This window comes from Bubalus bubalis, chromosome 3, assembly GCF_019923935.1.
Source record: "Bubalus bubalis isolate 160015118507 breed Murrah chromosome 3, NDDB_SH_1, whole genome shotgun sequence".
NCBI classification, from domain to species: Eukaryota; Metazoa; Chordata; class Mammalia; order Artiodactyla; family Bovidae; genus Bubalus; species Bubalus bubalis.
Window position 1 is genome coordinate 71,381,058 of NC_059159.1, and position 20,396 is coordinate 71,401,453.

The 20,396-nt window shown below is 47.4% G+C and overlaps 2 protein-coding genes across 4 annotated transcripts in view; one reads left to right on the forward strand and one right to left on the reverse strand.

Annotated features, from left to right (window-relative positions):
- Positions 1 to 245: 245 nt before the first annotated feature.
- LOC112583841 (serine protease 52) lies at positions 246 to 7,674 on the forward strand. The gene is made up of 4 exons (XM_045164716.1): positions 246 to 387; positions 4,024 to 4,216; positions 5,990 to 6,231; positions 7,493 to 7,674. The coding sequence occupies exons 1-4, from the start codon at positions 306 to 308 to the stop codon at positions 7,672 to 7,674; spliced, it is 699 nt and encodes a 232-aa protein (XP_045020651.1). The 5' UTR covers positions 246 to 305.
- Positions 7,675 to 13,878: 6,204 nt separating this feature from the next.
- Positions 13,879 to 20,396, reverse strand: part of MSRA (methionine sulfoxide reductase A) — a 381,803-nt gene continuing 375,285 nt past the window's right edge. For all 3 annotated transcript variants that reach the window (XM_006064315.4, XM_025281356.3, XM_006064312.4), the window contains one exon: positions 13,879 to 14,651. In XM_006064315.4, coding sequence (XP_006064377.1) covers positions 14,487 to 14,651 — 165 coding nt within the window. In that variant the 3' untranslated portion in view covers positions 13,879 to 14,486. The remainder of the gene's footprint in view (positions 14,652 to 20,396) is intronic.

Consider the following 20,396-nt stretch of genomic DNA (forward strand, 5'->3'; position numbering starts at 1 on the left):
GATTTACAGGAGACCAGCTGGTGTGGAGTCCTTCCACTCTGCTGCCGCCCACATCGCCAGTTCCACACTGACCTCTGCATCCCAGAGGACTGGCTCGTGGAATCATCAGCTTCCGGTCCAGGATGCCTCCTGGCTGTCTTGTCTGGACTGTGCTGGCTCCACCCAGTGCCCTATTGTGACCTGGGCAGCAGGCTGGGCTGTAAGAGTGCAGGCACAGACAGTGAGGCCCTGAGGGGCCCCTCTGAACTGCACGTGAGCAGTCCTACCTGAAGCCTCTCCATGGGCTTGAGTCAACGCCAGGGCCAATGACAGGATGGAGGGACGGAAGAGCCGTGCTCCTGCTGCCAGTTGCCCTGCTGCTGCGCTGCCCACACAGCAGCCTGGAACGTAGGTCTCTGCTGGTGTTCGTAGTCTGCGCCTCTCCAGGGCTCTCGCTCCTTTGCCATCAGGTGTATCACCTGGGAGCTTGTTCAAAGGGTCAGGTTCTAGGATGCAGATTCTGTAGTTCTCGGTGGGATCCGTGGAACTGCCTCTCCAGTGAATCTGATGCCAGGGCCCCTGGACCAGACTTTCAGATCATTGCTCCCCACATACCCCCAACTGTGGAGAAGCCTGGTGTGTGTAACGTCTATGTTAGGTACCAGTTTTCCAGAGTGAATGGCCAATGTTAGTAAACCCCTCAAGAAGGGTAACCAGCTGTCCATCTGAAGATGCTAACCAGCCCTGTCCTGCAGCTTTAAGGCCCCGTGTGATCCTTGAAAAGGAATTTCTCTGCTGTTTTCTCTTTGAAAACATTCTGAAGGATCATGTGGAGCCTAATTGGTCTAATGCAAAACATAGGTAATATAAGCTATAATGAAGGCAGTGTCTTAATACCTCCTATGGATTCATCTCCCTGGGTCTGGAGAACTTAGGGAGACTCGTGTTATATTTTCAATTTGTTGGTTGATAGTTAGCAAACCTCTATTACATGCTGGGAGCTGTTTATTTTTTTAAATTGGAGGATAATTGCTTTACAATGTTGTGTTGGTTTCTGCCATACAACAAATTGAATCTGCCTTAAGTGTACAACGTGCCCTCTCTCTTGAACCTCCCTCTCACGCCATCCCACCCCTCTAGGTGGTCACAGAGCACCAGGCTGAGCTCCTTGTGTTATACAGCAACTTGGGATCTGTTTTAGGAGAGAGATGTCTTTGTTTTGGGTGTGTTGTGTGATCTTAGTTCCCTGACCAGGGATCAAACCCATGCTCCCTGAGGTGGAAGCTCAGAGGCTTAACCACTGGGCAAGCAGGGAAGTCCAGGAGAGAGATGTTTTATAGCAGAGAATGACATATTCAATTCCAACCCTTAAGGAGTTTTACTCTCTAGTGTCTGGAGGGAAGTATTAAACTTAGAAATGAATAAATGTAAGTTAATTCTGGTTCCTGTTAAATGGTATGAAACATATAAAACAGGCTAATGTGATGGGAGATCTGCAGGGGAGTGCTGAGACCGTCCTAAGAGGCAGTCATGGAAAGCCTTCCTGGGACGACAAGACTTGGGTGGAGACCCATCCTGTGAGAAGGAAACCTATTTCCAAGCAGGGGTGACAGCAAGTGCAAAGGTCCTGAGCTGTGAATGAGTCCAGTGTGTTTTAGAGGCAGACAGGCCGGTTTAGTTGGAGCAGAGTGAATGGGGAGGGGGTGCTGGAGAAAGATGGGCTCGTAAAGGCACAGTGAGGACTTTGGGATTTTATTCCAGTGACAATGGGAAGCCATCAGAGAGTCTAACTGGGAGAGTGAAAAATGAGATGTGCTTGAGAAAGACATTCTGGCTGCTCCAGAGGATAGACTGGGGGTGTGCAAGAGTGGAAGTGGGGAGAGGCATTAGTGAGCAGGACAGGATAATAGCCAGGCTGGGTTTATAGCCACAGGGATGCAGAGGAGTGTCTGGCTTCTGTTTCAACATTGTTTGGTAATGTTGATGGAACTGGTCGCTGGGGAGTGAGAGAAACAGATAAGTCAGGGATAACTCCAGCCTGATCTTCTTGCCTAAGCAAATAGATGGGTGTGGTACCATCCGTAGAACTATGCCAGGCTCATGAGAAAGACATAGAAGTGAAGTTAGGCAAGTAAACGGTTCAGTTTGGGCTGCTTTAATTTGAGGCTCCTCTTAGATGTTCTTAGGAACTATGGAATAGGGCAGTTGTTAAAGAGGGGACGGAGAAGGCAATGGCACCCCACCCCAGTACTCTTGCCTGGAAAATCCCATGGATGGAGGAGCCTGGTAGGCTGCAGTCCATGGGGTCGCTGAGGGTTGGACACAACTGAGCGACTTCACTTCTACTTTTCACTTTCATGCATTGGAGGAGGAAATGGCAACCCACTCCAGTGTTCTTGCCTGGAGAATCCCAGGGACGGGGGAGCCTGGTGGGCTGCTGTCTGTGGGGTCACACAGAGTTGGACACGACTGAAGCGACTTAGCAGTAAAGAGGGGGAGCTCAGCGGAGAGGCCTGAGGGTAAGCATGAGAGCTTTGAGTCTGTATAATGGTGATACTTGAACTTGGGCTGGGCTGGGCATTTGGCATTTCAGCCAAAATGCATAGGGAATGAAGTTGTCTGAGGATTCAGCCTTGAGTTTTGGAAGAGGAGGTGGATTCAGGGAAGCAGTATGAGAAGGAATGGCCACTGATGTCGGAAGACGACCAGCAAGGACATCCTCCCAAGGAAACACTGCACAGAGATAACCCCAGGTTGAACCAAGAGTCTTGGGCTCAACTGAGACTCCCTGATCCAGACTTGAATGAAACCAAATGTCATACCTTTAAATTGATGTGACATGAAAAAATAGGCAGCAGACTGTGTTAATACTTATCTTTGTATTGAAGATGAGAGGACAGAAGCTCAGAGAGGTTAAATCAGTGGCTCTGAGATACACAGCTAGCAAACAGTGGGGCCAACTCAGAACTTCTGACTTCAAAGCCTACTTCTTTCCCTCTTCACAGGTTCCCTGCCAGGTAGGAACTTTCCACGCTAAAATCCAGTCATGTTTCTCTTTCTCATGGTGACATATACTGAAAGGGTCTTTTGGGGGGAAAAAGATTTTCTGGGACATCCTGATGGCGCAGGCAAAGAAAAAATAAGTAAAAACCTAAGATGAGACATCCCTGTCTTAATCTATTTGGTCACATCTCTGGATCTGGATCAATTAGTCACCTGGGAAAAAATCTAGAGTCTGCAGTAATTTCATTCCAGTGGGATTTGCAAGGGAAGATCTCCAAATTCCCCCACCAGGAGTTTTGCTCTGTGGTGCTGGCAGACCCAAGGCTTCATTCAGTTTTCTATCTGTAGATTATAGAAACCCCTTAGGATCCCAGCATGTATGTGTATGTGTTAGTCACTCAGTCGTGTCTGACTCTTTGTGACCGCATGGACTATAGCCTGCCAGGCTTCTCTGTCCATGGAATTCTCCAGGCAAGAATACTGGAGTGAGTTGCCATCTCATTCTCCAAGGGACTCTCCTAAAATTCACAACCATGTGTCTCCTATTTTCCAAGCCAGTCCCAACTCTCATTTTCCACAAAGTTGAACCATTGAGCATGCAAAAATATAGAAGAACTTTTGTACTTGCACAAGATTTTTTGTGTAAATACATCCACATTTCAATTTGCATGACCACTGATGGCTGCACATAAACTGTGGAACTTAAAATCACATGCCTCTTAAACAAAAATTCAGAGTGAGGAAGCCAAAGTTTGCTGCAGTGTTTACATGTAAGACTCAGAATAAAAACAGTTATGTTTTATATTAATTATAAAATAAATAATATAATATTTAATATATAAAATAAGAGGAGGGACCTTCAGATTTCTGCATGGTTTTCCTAAAGATGTGGCATCAGACTTGCTCAGGTCCAGTATCGAGGGGCAAAGACCATATGGCGGCATGCACAAGCCTTACACAAGTATACAGATTCTGCCATTTGTTGTATCCACTGTGTGATGCCCGGGGTGTCTCCTCCCTCTTCCTGCTTCCTGCTCTTAGTGCAATGTGGCCACAGAATGAACACTTCTGAGAAGTCTGAAGTTTTGGAAATCATAGGTGGGGTGCCTGCAAACATCAGAGATTTCCCCTGGCAGATACGTATCCTTGAAAACGGGAGTCATCTCTGTGGAGGATCGATCCTCAGTGAGTGGTGGATTCTGACTGCAGCCCATTGCTTCAAAAGCAAAAATGCGTAAGTGTTGCAGATAGAATGTTTTTCAAAGCAATATAGTAGAATATTTGCCCTCTGCTGTTGTTTAGTCTCTTGGTTGTGTCTGACTCTTTGTGTGTCTACCCCATGGACTGTAGCCCCCCAGGCTCCTCTGTCCTTGGGATTTCCCGGGCAAGAATACTAGAATGGGTTTCCACTTCCTCCTCCAGGGGATCTTCCTCACCCATGGATCAAACCCGAATCTCCTGCATTGGCAGGTGGATTCTTTACCACTGAGCCACCAGAGAAACCCATATTTGCCTCTGTGCTGCATGCTGTGCTTAGTCTCTCAGTCATGTCCAACTCTTTGCGACCCCATGGACTGTAGCCCGCCAGGCTCCTCTGTCCATGGGGATTCTCCAGGCAAGAATACTGGAGTGGGTTGCCATGCCCTCCTCCAGGGTATCATCCCAACCCAGGGATCGAACCCAGGTCTCTGGCATTGCAGGCAGATTCTTTACCATCTGAGCCACCAGGGAAGCCCAAGAATACTGGAGTGGGTAGCCTATCCCTTCTCTATGGGGAATCTTCCCGACCCAGGAATCAAACCAGGGTCTCCTGCATTGCAGGATTCTTTACCATATGAGCTACCGGAGAAGCCTTTTGACCCTACATGCCTATTATCTTCTTGTATTATTTATATATTTTATATTATTTAATTTTAAATTTTAAATTACATTAATTATATTTTATTTATCTATATATTTAATCATTTTATTTTTATAATTATAATTTAGTTTAATTATATTAAAATTTAATTTATATTTAATTTATTTTAGTATTTATATTATTTATTTTATACTTTATATTATTTATATTTTAACATTATTTTGCCTCTACATGCCTATTATTCACATTCATCAGGCATAAAATAAAATACAAGGAGGTAGATACTTGTGTGGTTAAATATGATGCTTTGCGGGTAGAAAGAAGCTGTTCTCCTAGGACACTGCACAGCTTGTTGTGTGGGTTCTACACTGCGGAGCAAATGTGCCTTTGCTGAGGAAAGGAACAGCATTTTGCTAAGTCCATGTAGTCCTGTGGAGGGTCCTTTCCTAAGGATTGGGCTGACAGTGACCATGGAACTGGGGAATCCTAGAAGCAGTAGGCCCTGAGGGTAGGACACAGGCCTGGCTGCATGGCAGAAGGTATTGTCTGAGCCCCAGTCCACAAAATAGTATTTTTGCAAAACTTCTCATTTGTCTGTAATACAGCCAGTCCAGCTTTTCTTGCAAATCAAGGTCAAGCCCCTCAATTATTTATGCCAGCAGTCTCCAACTTTTTGGCACCAGGGACCAAGTTTCATAAAAGACAATTTTTCCATGGATGGGGAGAGGGGATGGTTTGGGGATGATTCAAGTGCATCACATTTATTGTGCACTTTATTTCTATTATTATTACATCAGCTCCATCTCAGATCATCAGGCGTTAGATTCCAGAGGTTGGAAACCCCTGACTAATGCATAGTATGGCTTCCTAGACATTTGTTGATGAAATCTACAGGTGAATTTTGCCCAAGTCTTGCCATTAGGTCAAGAGCTGGTTGGCCAGAAAGCAGGGCAGAAGAGTCAGGTCTGGCTCCTCCTCCTTGGCTATGAGCCAAGTGCAGAGTCCTAGCTGCCCGACCCACCCCCGACCCCCGTCCCCAGGATCACAGTCTCAGATAGGGGAGGTGGGGCAGTTATTTTCTCCTACGGTTCAGTGTTCATCTTCCCACCACTTACCTTTTTCCTCTTTCTTTTATTTTGGAATAAGATCTACCTTGGAGGTCACACATGGTGAAGAAAATCTTGACACCCAGAACTTGACGAAGATAAAAGTGGACAAGCTAATTATTCACAATTATTTTGACAGTTGGTTCTACCTTAATGACATCGCTTTGCTTTTGCTCAAATCCCCTCTGAGCTTGGGTGTCAGGAAGGTACCCATTTGCCTTTCAGAGGTCACTGACGTAGAGAGATGGAGGAACTGCTGGGTGAGCGGGTGGGGCACCACGGGTGAGTGACTGTGGGCCACCCCGGGGTGGGGGGTGGCATCCTGGCTGAGGTTTGCAACGAGAAGCAGACTCTGGAGGCTCTGCTGGCCCTCGGAGGTCTACTTGGTGGACCTGGGCACTTCTGATTCTCAGTTAGGGTCCCACCATGAACCTTCTTGGTCTGCATGGGAGCCATCCTTTCTGGGCACCCGTAGCAAGTTTCAGGTCCATATTGTGAGATAGGAACCCCAAACAGGGCCTCAGGGAAAACCCAGGCAAACATATTCAGTGTCCTAAGGGTGATCTGGAGGAATCTGGAGGGACATCCCAATAGGCAAAGGGGCTGGGCTCTGATGTCAGCCAGGGCAACTCTTTCACAGTTGATGGAACCAGTTCTTCTCCCCTGTGGCTAAAATCTCAACCACAGATCCAGGCCAAGGTAGAGGAGATTCACCGAATATAAAATCGTCCTTCTAGAGTCAACTCCTGCTGCTTGGTTCAGCTGACCCACACAGTGTGTCCTCTTGTTTTCCTACTTGGTTAATGTGACTTTCCCCATAATCATCAGGGAAAGGAAAAACAGATTCCACTTGGTGCTGTTCTTGCAAGGAGGCACCTGAATGGCTCTACATGGATCCACACATGGTCCCAGAGCTCAGAGCTAGGTTAGAGTCCTTCTTGAGAATTGCCCTTGGAAGCCTTTCAGTAGCTTCAAAAAAAAAAAAAAAAAAAAAAGGCCACCTTCTTCATGTAGGGTTCCTCATGCTTCATTAACCTCATTTTCATTGAAACTCCTCTAGGATCCAGGCAGTGTTGTAGGCTCCAGGGGCTCAGCCCGCCTTTAAGAGTGGACATTCTAGGAGTTGGGCTCAGCTTGAGTGCATAGGCAGTGAACTCAGGGGCCCTGGCATGAAGTCCATCTTTTTGTGCCATGGGTCCCAGGACAGAATTTGTCACTGTGGGTTCTCTTTACATCCTCATGGATTTGAATCAAACAGCTTTTTCAGATCCTAGCTGGAACCTGGCACCCTTGGCAGGACCAGAAGATGGCTCACTGAGGCTGAAATCAATAGAAACCCAGGCCTTGGTGCTCTTGCTTCACAGACAGTGGGTTCAAGAGTCTCCTGGATAACCCTCCTACTCCCTCCTCAAATTTGGGTTGTTCCCTGGGCCACGGAGTGGTTCCATGTTGTGGAGGTGAACAGACATGATGTGGGTGGGTCCACCAAAGGGACCACGCAGTGCTCAGGGTCCTTTCCCCATCTGCTTCTTTTATGGGTCAGTTCCTAAGCAGAGTACGGAGACAGGGCTCCAGAAAGTCAATATCCAGCTGATCAAGTGGGAAACCTGCTTTGAGCTGTTGCCTCTACTCACCAAGAGCATGCTGTGTGCTGGGGACCTTGAAGGTGGGAAGGATGCCTGCCAGGTAAAGCTGGGAGAGAGGCTGCCCCAGAAAGCTGGCTGACAGGGTGGGATACCTGGCTTCCCTCTCTCTCCTCTGAATAGGAGGTGGATTAAAACAACAGAAACGTGTTGCTCTCACAGATACCAGAAGTCCCAAATCAGGGCATTGGTGGGGCTCTGCTACCTCTGGAGGGTCTAGGGGAGGACCCTTCTTTGCCTTTTCTGGTTTGGGGTGGTTGCAGGCATCCCTGGGTTTTGCTTAGCCTGCAGGTGCATCCTTCTGGTCTCCACATCCATCTTCAATAATGTAGGTGCATTATTCCAGTCTCTGCCTCTGTCTTAAAATGCCTTCTCTTCTGTGTCGCTCTTAAATTTTCTTTTTTCTTATAAGGACACCACTCGTTGGATTTAGAACTCACCCTGAATCCAGAGTAATCTTCCCCAAAGATCCTTAATTAGACCTGTAAAGACTATTTCCAAACAAGGTCACAGTGATGGGTACAAGGGGTTAGAACATATCTTTTGGGTGGACACTGTCAACCTGCTACAGATAAGAACGCGGGTCAGATGGCCTTCTCCCCATGTGTCTCCTCTGATTCCTTTTCTTATAGGGTTGCCTAATAATGTGGATTAGGGTCCACACTAATCCAGTGGGACTTCATCTTAAAGGAACTAATTATATCCACACAGATTCTATTTCCAAATAAGGTCAAATCCTGAGGTTCCAGGTGGACAAGAATTTTGGAGGGCTACTCTGTGACCAAATGGGGGCTGTGCGGGGTAGTGGTTAGGGCCACAGGCTGCCTAAGCTTCCCTCCTGGCTCCTCTACTCCCTGCCTGGGCTCCCCTCTGTGCCTTTTCAGACTTCCCCGTCTATAAAATGGGACAACTAAGGGTCTTTTGAGGGCTTTCCAGGTGGTGCTAGTGGTAAAGAACTTGCCTGCCAATGCAGGGGATGTAAGAGACACAGGTTTGATCTCTGGGTGGGGAAGATACCCTGGAGGAGGGCACGGCAACCAACTCCAGTATTCTTGCCTGGAGAATCCTATGGGCAGAGGAGCCTGGCGGTCTATGGTCCATAGAATCACAAAGAGTCGGACAGGACTGAAGTGACTTAGCATGAACAACGGTCTTCTTAGGACTATTGTGAAGATAAAGTGAGTCATGTACAAAAGCATTTAGAAATGCACAGAGCAGAGGATGGTCATGGTAGACAATACAAATACCGTCTTCTCCATCACCCTGTCTTACATCTGCTCAGTGCTCAACAGCACACCGAGTACTTCCACAAATACACCTAAGGGTTGTGAACTAGCCCTGGGAAGCAGGCCTATTTCAGATGGGAAAAGGAAGACCAGGAAAGCTGATAGCCTTGCAGAGGACACACCAGGGAGGTAAATGACAGACTCTGAGTTCTAACCAAGGTATGATGACATCAAGGGGAAGAGCCATCTTTGGGGTTCCAGTAGAAAAGGGGCTCCAAAATGCAGCAGCTCCACAAAGATTCAACCGCCACAAAGATGCTGGGAGCTACTCGTGAGTGAGGCTTGCCATACATCACAGGGTGTGTTTTACAGGGGTCACTTCCTTCCCTTTACACAGTGGTCCTATGGGAGAGGTGCGATGATCACCAGCAAAAAAATGAGCCTCAAAACACTGAAGGAAAAGTTTACATTCCTCAACTAAGTATTCATCCTGGGGTATGAATCCAGGTCTGTTTGGCTCCAGAAATTTAAGTTCTTAACTACATCGTTCAGCTTCCCAGGTGGCGCTGGTGGTAAAGAACTCACCTGCCAATGCAGGAAACCTGACCAGGCTTTGATCCCTGGGTCAGGAAGATTCCCCTGGAGAAGGAAATGGCAACCCACTCCAGTATTCTTGCCTGGAGAATCCGATGGACAGAGGAGCCTGGCGGGCTACAGTCCATGGGGTTGCACAGAGTCAGACACGAATGAAGTGACTTCCCACACATACATCTTTCACATAGATCCCCTTCATCCCTAGAGAAGTGAGTATTATTCTTCATTTTAAAGAGAGATCATGGGAATTTCCAATGACTTCAAAGAATTAGGTAAAGAACAGTTTAGTTCAAATTAAGTTGATGGACACAGCAATTTGTCCACAAAAACAATTTGGTTTTAAAAACTCCAACCCATATACTACTGCGGGGGGGGGGGGGGTTGTTTGTTTTGTATTTGGATTTTTGGCATGTTGTTAAAATGGTAATTCTTCTTGACTTTCCTGTGTGTCACTTAGTATTCTCAACAGTAAATCTTTGTAAGCTGGGAGACGGTATGTGCTGCTGGATCCTCTTTCTGTAAAATAATAATGACGCGTCTGTGTATTTGCAAACAGGAGGATGCAGAAAGTTACACTGGACTAAGGAGCTGCCTCTGTGTGGCTCGAATTAGCAGTGTTGTTTATTTCACTTATTTATTTGAGCACATGTAAAGAGAATGCCAGGGGTAGAGAAAGGTGCGCAGTGAACAGGAAGTTCGCCTTTTATAATTCTCCTTTTCACTCCCCAGAGAAATCACCATCAAAGTATTAACTATATCCTACCTTTCATACACAATTGTATCCATTCTTATATATAAATTTACTTACTAATATTATTATGAGTATTTTTCCATATCTCAGTTTTCTGATTTTTTATCAAGATGCATGATTCTTTAATAGAAATTGTAAAATGGTCCAAAAGCTTTGGGGGCATGAAAGTTTGTGTGTCCCTTCATTTTCATGTCAATGATGTCTGCTCCACCTGGGCTTTTTTGGGCAATCTCTTTCATGATGCTTTAAGATTGGTAAATTGTTGAAATTTTGATGTTTTAAACCACAATCTAACATTTTGACACGGTTTTTGTACTTTCTGCCTTCTGAATATATAGTCTGTACGCCTGTTGTCTTAAACCAATGACCTATTGTAAAGCATAATGGGTTTTTGGTTTGGGTTTTTCCTTTTTGCTATTGTGAACAACTCAGAGCAAAACGAAGCTTTTCCTGGGGAAACTGGAAGAATTCTGAAAAACAAAAAAGTGCTTAGAGGCAAAACAAATTTGGAAACCACTGCTTGGTACATCAAAATGAATGCATGTGACTGGACGATAGTGGTGGATATTTATTTTTTTGACCAAATTGTCATTGCTTTTGACTAAATTGCTTGCTCCCTTTTCTGAGACTTGAAGAGCTGGGAGCATAGTCATGGTTGGAGAGCCAAATCAAAATTAAAAACACCCACCCATCCAATGACACCATGTGCTTTGTGCCAGATGCCCACCCCTCAGTAGGCTGTAAGAGCAACCTGCTGCCACACCTTCCACGTCCAAACAACTTTTCTCTCCTAGGGTGACAGTGGGGGGCCTCTGGTTTGCCAGAAAAAAACCAGGAAAAGCAAATGGTACCAACTGGGCATTGTCAGCTGGGGAGTGGGCTGTGGCCAGAAGAAACAGCCTGGAGTGTACACAAAGGTGTCTAGTTACCTGTCATGGATTGAGATGAAGACCAAGCTGTCAAAAAGGCCCTACAAGCATGAGCCAGACTCTGGGTACAGTTTGCTTCTATCACCCTGGGCCATTTTGGTACTGTATTTCCTGATGTTTCTATTATCCCCATGATTAAACACTGCATTGGCTCAAAACCAAGTGTCCTTCTCAGCCTTTGAAGCAAGTTCAAGGGTGGGTTGTAGGTTGCAAGGAGGGATTCTGATACAATTAGCTGTGCCTGAAATGATCATATACCTATTTGTGTGTGTTTGTGTTCAGATGCTCGGTCGTGTCTGGCTCCTTGTGACCCCATGGACTGTAGCCCATCAGGCTCCTTTCTCCTTGGAATTTTCCAGGCAAGAATACAGGAGCTGGCTGCCATTTCCTCCTCTAGGGGATCTTCCTGACCCAGGGATCAAACTCATGTCCCCTGCGTCTCCTGCATTGGCAGGGGGATTCTTGGCACCACCTGGGAAGCCCCAATCATCTACCTATAGCAGTGCTTAAAATACAACCGGGACCCACTCAGAGCCCTGTGGCTTCCCTGGGAGTTGGAGGCAGATTACCGACTTGACCCTGAGGCCTCTCCAAGAGTTTGGATGGAGCACTTTCCACGGGGAGTGGTCCGAGGATCTCTGAAATAGAAAGCCTGTTCTCTTTCTCTCTCACAATCAGGTCTCTTTTCAGCTTCTTTCATTTTCCATTTCTTTTGCTCCTGCATGAAGAAACATTTCAACTCCATGCTTTCTTCACTCATAGCTCATCCCTGAGACCTACGGACTTGGTCTCCAGAAAGGTCCCTGCCCTTTACCTTCCTTTGTCTCCACTTGGTTCGGAGCCCCAGTAAATGCTGCTTCTGGCTCTCAGAAACCAAGAGTAACAACGCTGAGATTCAGGATCAGCGTGTCACTGACGCAGAAATGTCCTAGAGATGAGGTGGGAGAGAAACACACGGCTCATTGGGTTGTTTGCTTTTTTGTTGTTGAGTTTCATGAGCTGTTTGGAAATTAAGCCCTTGTCGGTCCAATCATGGGTAGAAGACCTAAATAGATATTTCTTCAAAGATGACATACAGATGGCCAACAGGCACATGAAAAGATGTTCAACATCACTCATTAGTAGAGAAATGCAAATCAAAACTACAGTGAGGAATTGGTTTTAACCAGTCAGAATAGCCATTATTAAAACATCTACAAATAACAAATGCTGGAGAGGGTGTGGAGAAAAGGGAACTCTCCCACGTTGTTGCTGGGAATTAAATTGGTGAAGCCACTACGGAGAATATTATGGAAGTTCCTTAAAAAAATTAAAAATAGAGTTACCATATGACCCAGTAATCCCACTCCTGGGCACATATCTGGAGAAATCTCTAAATTCAAAAAGATATATGCACCTGTATGTCTGCTGCTGCTGCTGCTGCTGCTGCATTGCTTTAGTGGTGTCCGACTCTGTGCGACCCCATAGACGGCAGCCCACCAGGCTTCCCGTCCCTGGGATTCTCCAAGCAAGAACACTGGAGTGGGTTGCCATTTCCTTCTCCAATGCATGAAAGTGAAAAGTGAAAGTGAAGTTGCTCAGTCGTGTCTGACTCTAGCGACCCCATGGACTACAGCCTACTAGGCTCCTCCGTCCATGGGATTTTCCAGGCAAGAGTACTGGAGTGGGGTGCCATTGCCTTCTCCGACCTGTATGTCTATAACAGCACTATTTACAATAGCCCAGACATGGAAGCAACCTAAATGTCCCTGACAGATGAATGGATACAGAAGATGTGGTGCATACATACACAACAGAATACCACTCAGCCACAAAAAAGAATGAAATAATGTTATTTGCAGCAACGTGGATGGACCTGGAGATTATCGTACTAAGTGAAGTAAATCAGAAAGAGAAAGACAAATACCATATGATATCACTGGTATGTGGAATCTAAATGAACTTATTTACCAAATAGAAATGGACTTGCAGACATAGAAAACAAATTTATGGTTACCAAAGCAGGTAGGGGAAGGACAAATTAGAATACAATTTTTAAATCTTATTCACATGTCTTTACAAGACTCAGCATGGTCTGGCTTTTCCTATCTCTCTGGGATACTTCTCCCTAATACCGTCCTCATTCACAACCACCGCAGCCCCATTGGCTTCTTTGTTCTCAAACACCACAAATTTCCCCCTGCCTTGGGCCATGTATACTTCCTGGTCTTCCGGGTTCTATCCAAGGGGAACCGTGTTATATTTCTTCATCCACCTCCTGACCCCAGAATGCCGTTCTCCACCCCAACCTGTGAGTTCATTTCTCCTTTGCACCATTCCGAGTACTCAGTCCTCAACTTACATGGCACCACCTCCCCTGACCCGCCTAGCTAAAACAGCTCTAAACCCAGCTCCACAGCCCCCAGGCCCAACTTACTAGCTTATCTGATTTGCCATCTCCCTATCATTTGTGAGGGCCAGAAATTATCTTACTTATTCACGGGTTTACCTGTTTATTGCATGTGTCCTCCACCCCTTGTCCTCAATACCAAGACTCTTAAGGGCAGGGATTCCTTGTGTCTATTCTCTGCCTGGACTAGCCCCTGATGTGATGACTGTAATAGGCGGGTGGAAAACAGCTCTTATTACTAAAGTTGCAAGGAGCTAGAGCTGTACATGTTTTCTAAAGATTGCAATCAGATTTCCCATTTGGGGGAAAATGATACTTCTTAGCCTTTGAGAGCTCTAAAATTTATAACACTTAGAAGTATCCTACCTAAACGAGCAAAAGACAGATGAGACATCAGTTTGTATTAGCAGACTGTAGACCTTTATTAGAACAAGCATATGTCATGGCTGTGAGCAAAGCGTTAGAATTTATCAAGCTAACTCATAGCTTCTCCTTGCCAGGAGGAGGGCAAGAAAGAGAGAGAAAGCCCCTTATACATGTATAGGATCAGTTGAGCAAAGTATTTCAGTGAACGACTCATTGAGGCTATAAACGTCTGCAAATTTTAAGGCACTGAAGGGCAGGAGGGCTTTTGAGGAGGGCCGGCTGTGGTGAGGGAACCCCTGACCTCTCCCCTCCCAATACATATTCTCCCAGCTTGGTTCCCTGACGTCCAGGGCAGGCACCCAAGCACAAAAAAGGTGAACACTAATTATTCATTATCCTCAGACATCAAATGATCCAAAAAATTTCACTACGGGCTCCTCCCACCATAACTTATTAGAAGATAAATCACACGTTATCAACTTGCCATGGCACTTCATGTAAATTACCCCTTAATAAACCAGATTTTTATGAATGCCTTTGTGCACTTCAAAAAATCCCTGGCATGAACCACAAAAGAACTCCCCGATTTGTTGGAAGCATTTTTGCTGTGACCTCGAGGGCTGACCACGTGGGGAGAAATTACTTTTTAATACCCAGGGGACAAGACACTCCGGTGCCCCCGAGGCCGCAGTACCCCTCGGGGTTCTTGCTCAGGTACTGCTGGTGGTAATCTTCCGCATAGTAAAAGGTCTGTCCCTCCCGGATGTCCGTGGTGATCAGGCCGAAACCATGCTCCGACAAAACCTGTGGAGAGAAAGGCGCCATCAGGACCAGATGCAGGGGATCCTGGGAAGGAGGAGGGGCGGGGTCAGACGGGAGGGGCAGACACGTGGCCACAGCAGGGAGAGGGTGAGCAGTGGTGCTTGGGGCCTGCGCTGGGCCACTTCCCCGCTGGGTTATCCTGAGCAAGCATCTCCCTCCCTGTGCCTCAAGGGTCTGGGGTTTCACATCTGGGGTTTAATTTGTTTGTTTTCTGATTCTGAAATTTATACTCTACGCTCGACACTAGCTCTGCCCCCAGGGTGGCGGGAGCCCTTGTGTGGGTTCTGGCTGCCCTGGGGAGGTGGGGTCCCTGAGGGGACTCACTGCGGCTGCAGTGGGAGGGGGGGCAGTGTGGCCCCTCTGCCCCGGCACGGGATGGACAGAGCATGCCCTCCTCGCTGGTTGTGGCTCTGGGCAGCAGGGACCCCGCCTGGACGCCCTGGAGGGCAGGGGCCACCTGGAGTCTGGGCTCTGCCCCTGCAGTCTGGAGCCTGGGGAGTGAAGTCAGGGGAGCATGTGGCCTGAGGGCCTGGTCGGCTCCTCGCCGCCCTCTGTGACCCAGTTTAAGGCCTGGTGGCACCTGCTGCCAGGGAGAGGAACACAGTAAACACCAGTGGGGGAGGAGAGCCCAGCTATTTGGGGCAGGAGACGGATTAAGAAATAGACATTGTTCCCCGTGGATCTCCGCCTGTTTCCTCTCCCTTCTGGATTTCAGCTGTGCCCTAGTTCTTTCTTGGTACAGGCTGCTCGGGGTCTCTGAGCTCAAGGCCACAGTGACGCGACCTGGGTTCACACATTCCATTTTGGACGGGGGTGCGAGGCAGAAGTCCAGCTTTTGTCTTTAGGAGGAAAGAGATTAGGATTTGACTGTTGTTGGTCCATTTCAGATGAAGTTGTCGAATTGGCCCAGCACGGGAAATCCAATTTAATTTTTGGCATGAGTCACTGAAGGGCTTCCCTGGTGGCTCAGACGGTAAAGAATCCTCCTGCAATGTAGGAGATGCAGGTTCGGCCCCTGGGTTGGGAAGATCCCCTGGAGTAGGGCATGGCAACACACTCCAGTATTCTTGCTTGGAGAATCCCATGGACAGAGGAGCCTGGTGGGTTACGGGCCATAGGGTCACCCAGAGTTGGACACAACTGAAGCAATGGTCAATACCAAAATCAGATTGATCATAGTCTTTGCAGCCAAAGATGGAGAAGCTCTATACAGTCAGCAAAAACAAGACCGGGAGCTGACTGTGGCTCAGATCATGAACTTCTTATTGCCAAATTCAGACTTAAATTGAAGAAAGTAGGGAAAACCACTAGACCATTCAGGTATGACCTAAATCAAATCCCTTATGATTATACAGTGGAAGTGAGAAATAGATTTAAGGGACTAGATCTGATAGAGTGCCTGATGAACTATGGATGGAGGTTCATGATATTGTACAGGAGACAGGGATCAAGACCATCCCCATGGAAAAGAAATGCAAAAAAGCAAAATGGCTGTCTGAGGAGGCCTTACAAATAGCTGTGAAAAGAAGAGGAGCGAAAAGCAAAGGAGAAAAGGAAAGATATAAGCATCTGAATGCAGAGTTCCAAAGAATAGCAAGGAGTGATTTAAAAAAAGCCTTCCTCAGCAATCAATGCAAAGAAATAGAGGAAAACAACAGAATGGGAAAGACTAGAGATCTCTTCAAGAAAATTAGAGATACCAATGGAACATTTCATGCAAAGATGGGCTTGATAAAGGAAAGGAATGGTATGGACCTAACAGAAGCAGAAGATATTAAGAAGAGGTGGCAAGAATACACAGAAGAACTGTACAAAAAAGAGCGTCACAACCCAGAAATCATGATGGTGTGATCACTCACCTAGAGCCAGACATCCTGGAATGTGAAGTCAAGTGGGCCTTAGAAAGCATCACTACAAACAAAGCTAGTGGAGGTGATGGAATTCCAGTTGAGTTATTTCAGATCCTGAAAGATGATGCTGTGAAAGTGCTGCACTGAATATACCAGCAAATTTGGAAAACTCAGCAGTGGTCACAGAACTGGAAAAGGTCAGTTTTCATTCCAATCCCTAAGAAAGGTAATGCCAAAGAATGCTCAAACTACCGCACAATTGCACTCATCTCCCATGCTAATAAAGTAAGCTCAAAATTCTCTAAGCCAGGCTTCAGCAATATGTGAACCGTGAACTTCCTGATGTTCAAGCTGGTTTTAGAAAAGGCAGAGGAAACAGATATCAAATGGCCAACATCCGCTGGATCATGGAAAAAGCAAGAGAGTTCCAGAAACACATCTATTTCTGCTTTATTGACTATGCCAATTTGACAGCCTTTGACTGTGTGGATCACAATAAACTGTGGAAAATTCTGAAAGAGATGGGAATACCAGACCACCTGACCTGCCTCTTGAGAAACCTGTATGCAGGTCAGGAAGCAACAGTTAGAACTGGACATGGAACAACAGACTGGTTCCAAATAGGAAAAGGAGTACGTCAAGGCTGTATATTGTCACCCTGCTTATTTAACTTATATGCAGAGTACATCATGAGAAACGCTGGACTGGAAGAAGCACAAGCTGGAATCAAGATTGCCGGGAGAAATATCACTAACCTCAGATATGCAGATGACACCACCCTTATGGCAGAAAGTGAAGAGGAACTAAAAAGCCTCTTAATGAAAGTGAAAGTGGAGAGTGAAAAAGTTGGCTTAAAGCTCAACGTTCAGAAAACTAAGATCATGGCATCTGGTCCCATCACTTCATGGGAAATAGATGGGGAAACAGTGGAAACAGTGTCAGACTTTATTTTTGGGGGCTCCAAAATCACTGCAGATAGTGATTGCAGCCATGAAATTAAAAGACGCTTACTCCTTGGAAGGAAAGTTATGACCAACCTAGATAGCATATTCAAAAGCAGAGACATTACTTTGCCAACAAAGGTCCATCTAGTCAAGGTTACGGTTTTTCCAGTAGTCATGCATGGATGTGGGAGTTGGACTGTGAAGAAAGCTGAGCGCCGAAGAATTGATGCTTTTGAACTGTGGTGTTGGAGAAGACTCTTGAGAGTCCCTTGGACTGCAAGGAGATCCAACCAGTCCATCATAAAGGATACCAGTCCTGGGTGTTCATTGGAAGGACTGATGCTGAAGCTGAAACTCCAATACTTTGGCCACCTCATGGGAAGAGTTGACTCATTGTAAAAGACCCTGATGCTGGGAGGGGATTAGGGATAGGAGGAGAAGGGGACGACAGAGGATGAGATGGTTGGATGGCATCACCGACTTGATGCACATGAGTTTGGGTGAACTCCAGGAGTTGGTGATGGACAGGGAGGCCTGGTGTGCTGCAATTCATGGGGTCGCAAAGAGTCGGACACGACAGAGGGACTGAACTGAACTGAACTGAAGCAACTTAGCAAGCATGCATGAGTCACTGACCCATTCTTCCCTGAGAGCCTTCACCTTTCTGCTGGATCTCCTGCCAGTCCTCTGAGCCAGAATGAAGCCAACAGAGGATCTGATGCAGGGCAGGTGCAGGATTAATGAAAGGGGCCTCACCAAGGCTTGCGGTTTGGACACCACAGCTCAGACGCAGGCAGTTTCCTTATAAGCGTTAGAAAGGAAAATGGGGAGCCATTCTGACTTTGGGACAATCTTTTATAAACAAGCAATTATCAAGGGTTTACCACGTGCCACACTCTGTGTTAATTTCAGCTTCACAACAGGCATCTGAAGTAACAATAGTAACTATTACTATTGTCGGTATTTAAGTGTGTGTCCAGCACTGTGCTTTGGCCCCTGATGTCCTCAGCTTGCCCTGCTATTGCACAGGCTGCAAACTGAAAGTGAAAGTGTTAGCTGCTCAGTCGTGTCCGACTCTTTGTGACCCTATGGACTGTACCCTGCCAGCCTCCTCTGTCCATGGGATCCTCCAGGCAAGAATACCGGAGTGGGTTGCCATTCCCTCCTCCAGGGATCTTCCCAACCCAGGAACTGAACTCAGGCCTCCTGTATTAGCATACAGATTCTTTACCACCTGCGCCACCAGGGAAGCCATGGCTGCAAGTCGGGGAACTGCATTTCCCAGATTCTACCTCCAGCGCCCCAGTCTAGATCCCACCAGTGGCAGATGTGCACGCGACCCCTGGCAGGCAAATCCAAGGAGAAGCCGCCACCCGCCAGGTGTAGCTGTGAGCATGGGCACAGGAGCGGGCACCGAGCAGACGTGGGGCTCCGTCAGCTCCTCCTGAGAACCATGGGCTCCTGTGCTGAGGACAATCGCCGTCATCACAGTGATTCTAGCAATTTCTGTCACTTTTTGGCATCCCCATATCCAGAGGTGCTGTTCCCTGACCTTCACTCCAACAGCCTTTCAGATCATTCTGCAGGCACCAAATTCTCCTTGTAAAACTACCCCCCTTAAAATATCTCAAACATGTTCTGTTTCTGTGATGAACCTCAGCCAGTGAACATGGCCTTTGGTGCCAGAACTGTTTGCAGGAACCAAAACCTCCCTGCGCATCAAGACCAGGGTACTGGTTAACCATCCTGGTCAGACTTCGAGTCAAGAGTGGCCTCGTCGTGAGTACAGAGCACAGTGGCGCCCCGCCCTCCGTGTGTACTGCCAGGCATTCACTTCCAGGTCAGTAAGGTTTGCCTGTGAAGAAGGACCACTGACGGGCGGCTGGTGCTGCAACATGAGGTGGCTGTGGCCAGGGAACACTCTGGGGTGCGTGCTGTGCTCCGGGCACTACTTAAGAGCTTGTGAAAGAGGAAGATGTGGGGCTGGGACCTGACAAACCTGGCCCAAGTTCAGAGAACCAGAGAGCTCCTCAGATTGACTTCAAATAGTGATACTAACGTCCTGTCTCTTGTAGCCAGAGCCAAGTACCAAATCAAAGGTTGGACTCTGAGGGTCTCAGACTTATGAGCAGAGTTCACACCCTCGCCAGTCTGCAGCTCAGCCACAATGGCCGGATTTTGATGCAGGGACCCTGGTCCCCACTCAGGAGACCCTAAGCTCTGACACGAGTCCCCATGTGCCAAGGTGACCTTAAATTCTGACCTGGCACCTTTCCCTGCCGAGGCCACGATGGAGCGCTCTGGATGAGAGTCAGCTTGCTCTAAGATTTGAGGATCTCAGACCCGGGCTGTCCCTGCTCACTCTCCACTCTGGCTCATCCTCTCTGTGGGTCACCTCCTCACTCACCACCCGCTGGACATGGACCCCTCTCCCTCACAAACAGCCACCCTCCTGGTACAAACAAGGACAACCTTCATAAGGCCCCGGAGCTCACAGCCGCCTTCTCCAGAAGCTTCTTTTCCCAGAGGCAGGGACCCGGCGGCAATGAGCGCTATTGCCCAGGCTCTGAGTGACCCTTACCCAGCATCACCCAAAGAGCAGAGGCCTTCAGGAGCTGCAGGGAGGAGGTATGGGGTGGGGGCCAGCAGTACCAAGCTCTGCCACAAGATGGCAGACACCACACTCTCATTTGAGAGAGGAGAGCCTGAGAATAAATGGCGATGAAAGCCCACCGGAGACAGAACCGCGTGCTGCCCTCCTGCACTTCCTGTTAGACTAGGACATCCTGGCCACGTCTGCTGTAGGGTGCAGGCCACCCCCATGCACTGGGCCAGCGGCCTCTGGGCTGAAGCCTCGCTTAGCACAGTGTATCCTCAACCTCCATCTGAAACAGAGGAGTGAGGACAAAATTGCACAAAAGATACTGGATGGA

Bases quoted from the DNA above. Each gene is read 5' to 3' on its own strand.
- LOC112583841 (XM_045164716.1), top strand. From the start codon at position 306: ATGACAGGATGGAGGGACGGAAGAGCCGTGCTCCTGCTGCCAGTTGCC. The intron at 388-4,023 runs GTAGGTCTCTGC...TCCTGCTCTTAG, and splicing joins CCCACACAGCAGCCTGGAAC to TGCAATGTGGCCACAGAATG. The intron at 6,232-7,492 runs GTGAGTGACTGT...TTTATGGGTCAG, and splicing joins GAGCGGGTGGGGCACCACGG to TTCCTAAGCAGAGTACGGAG.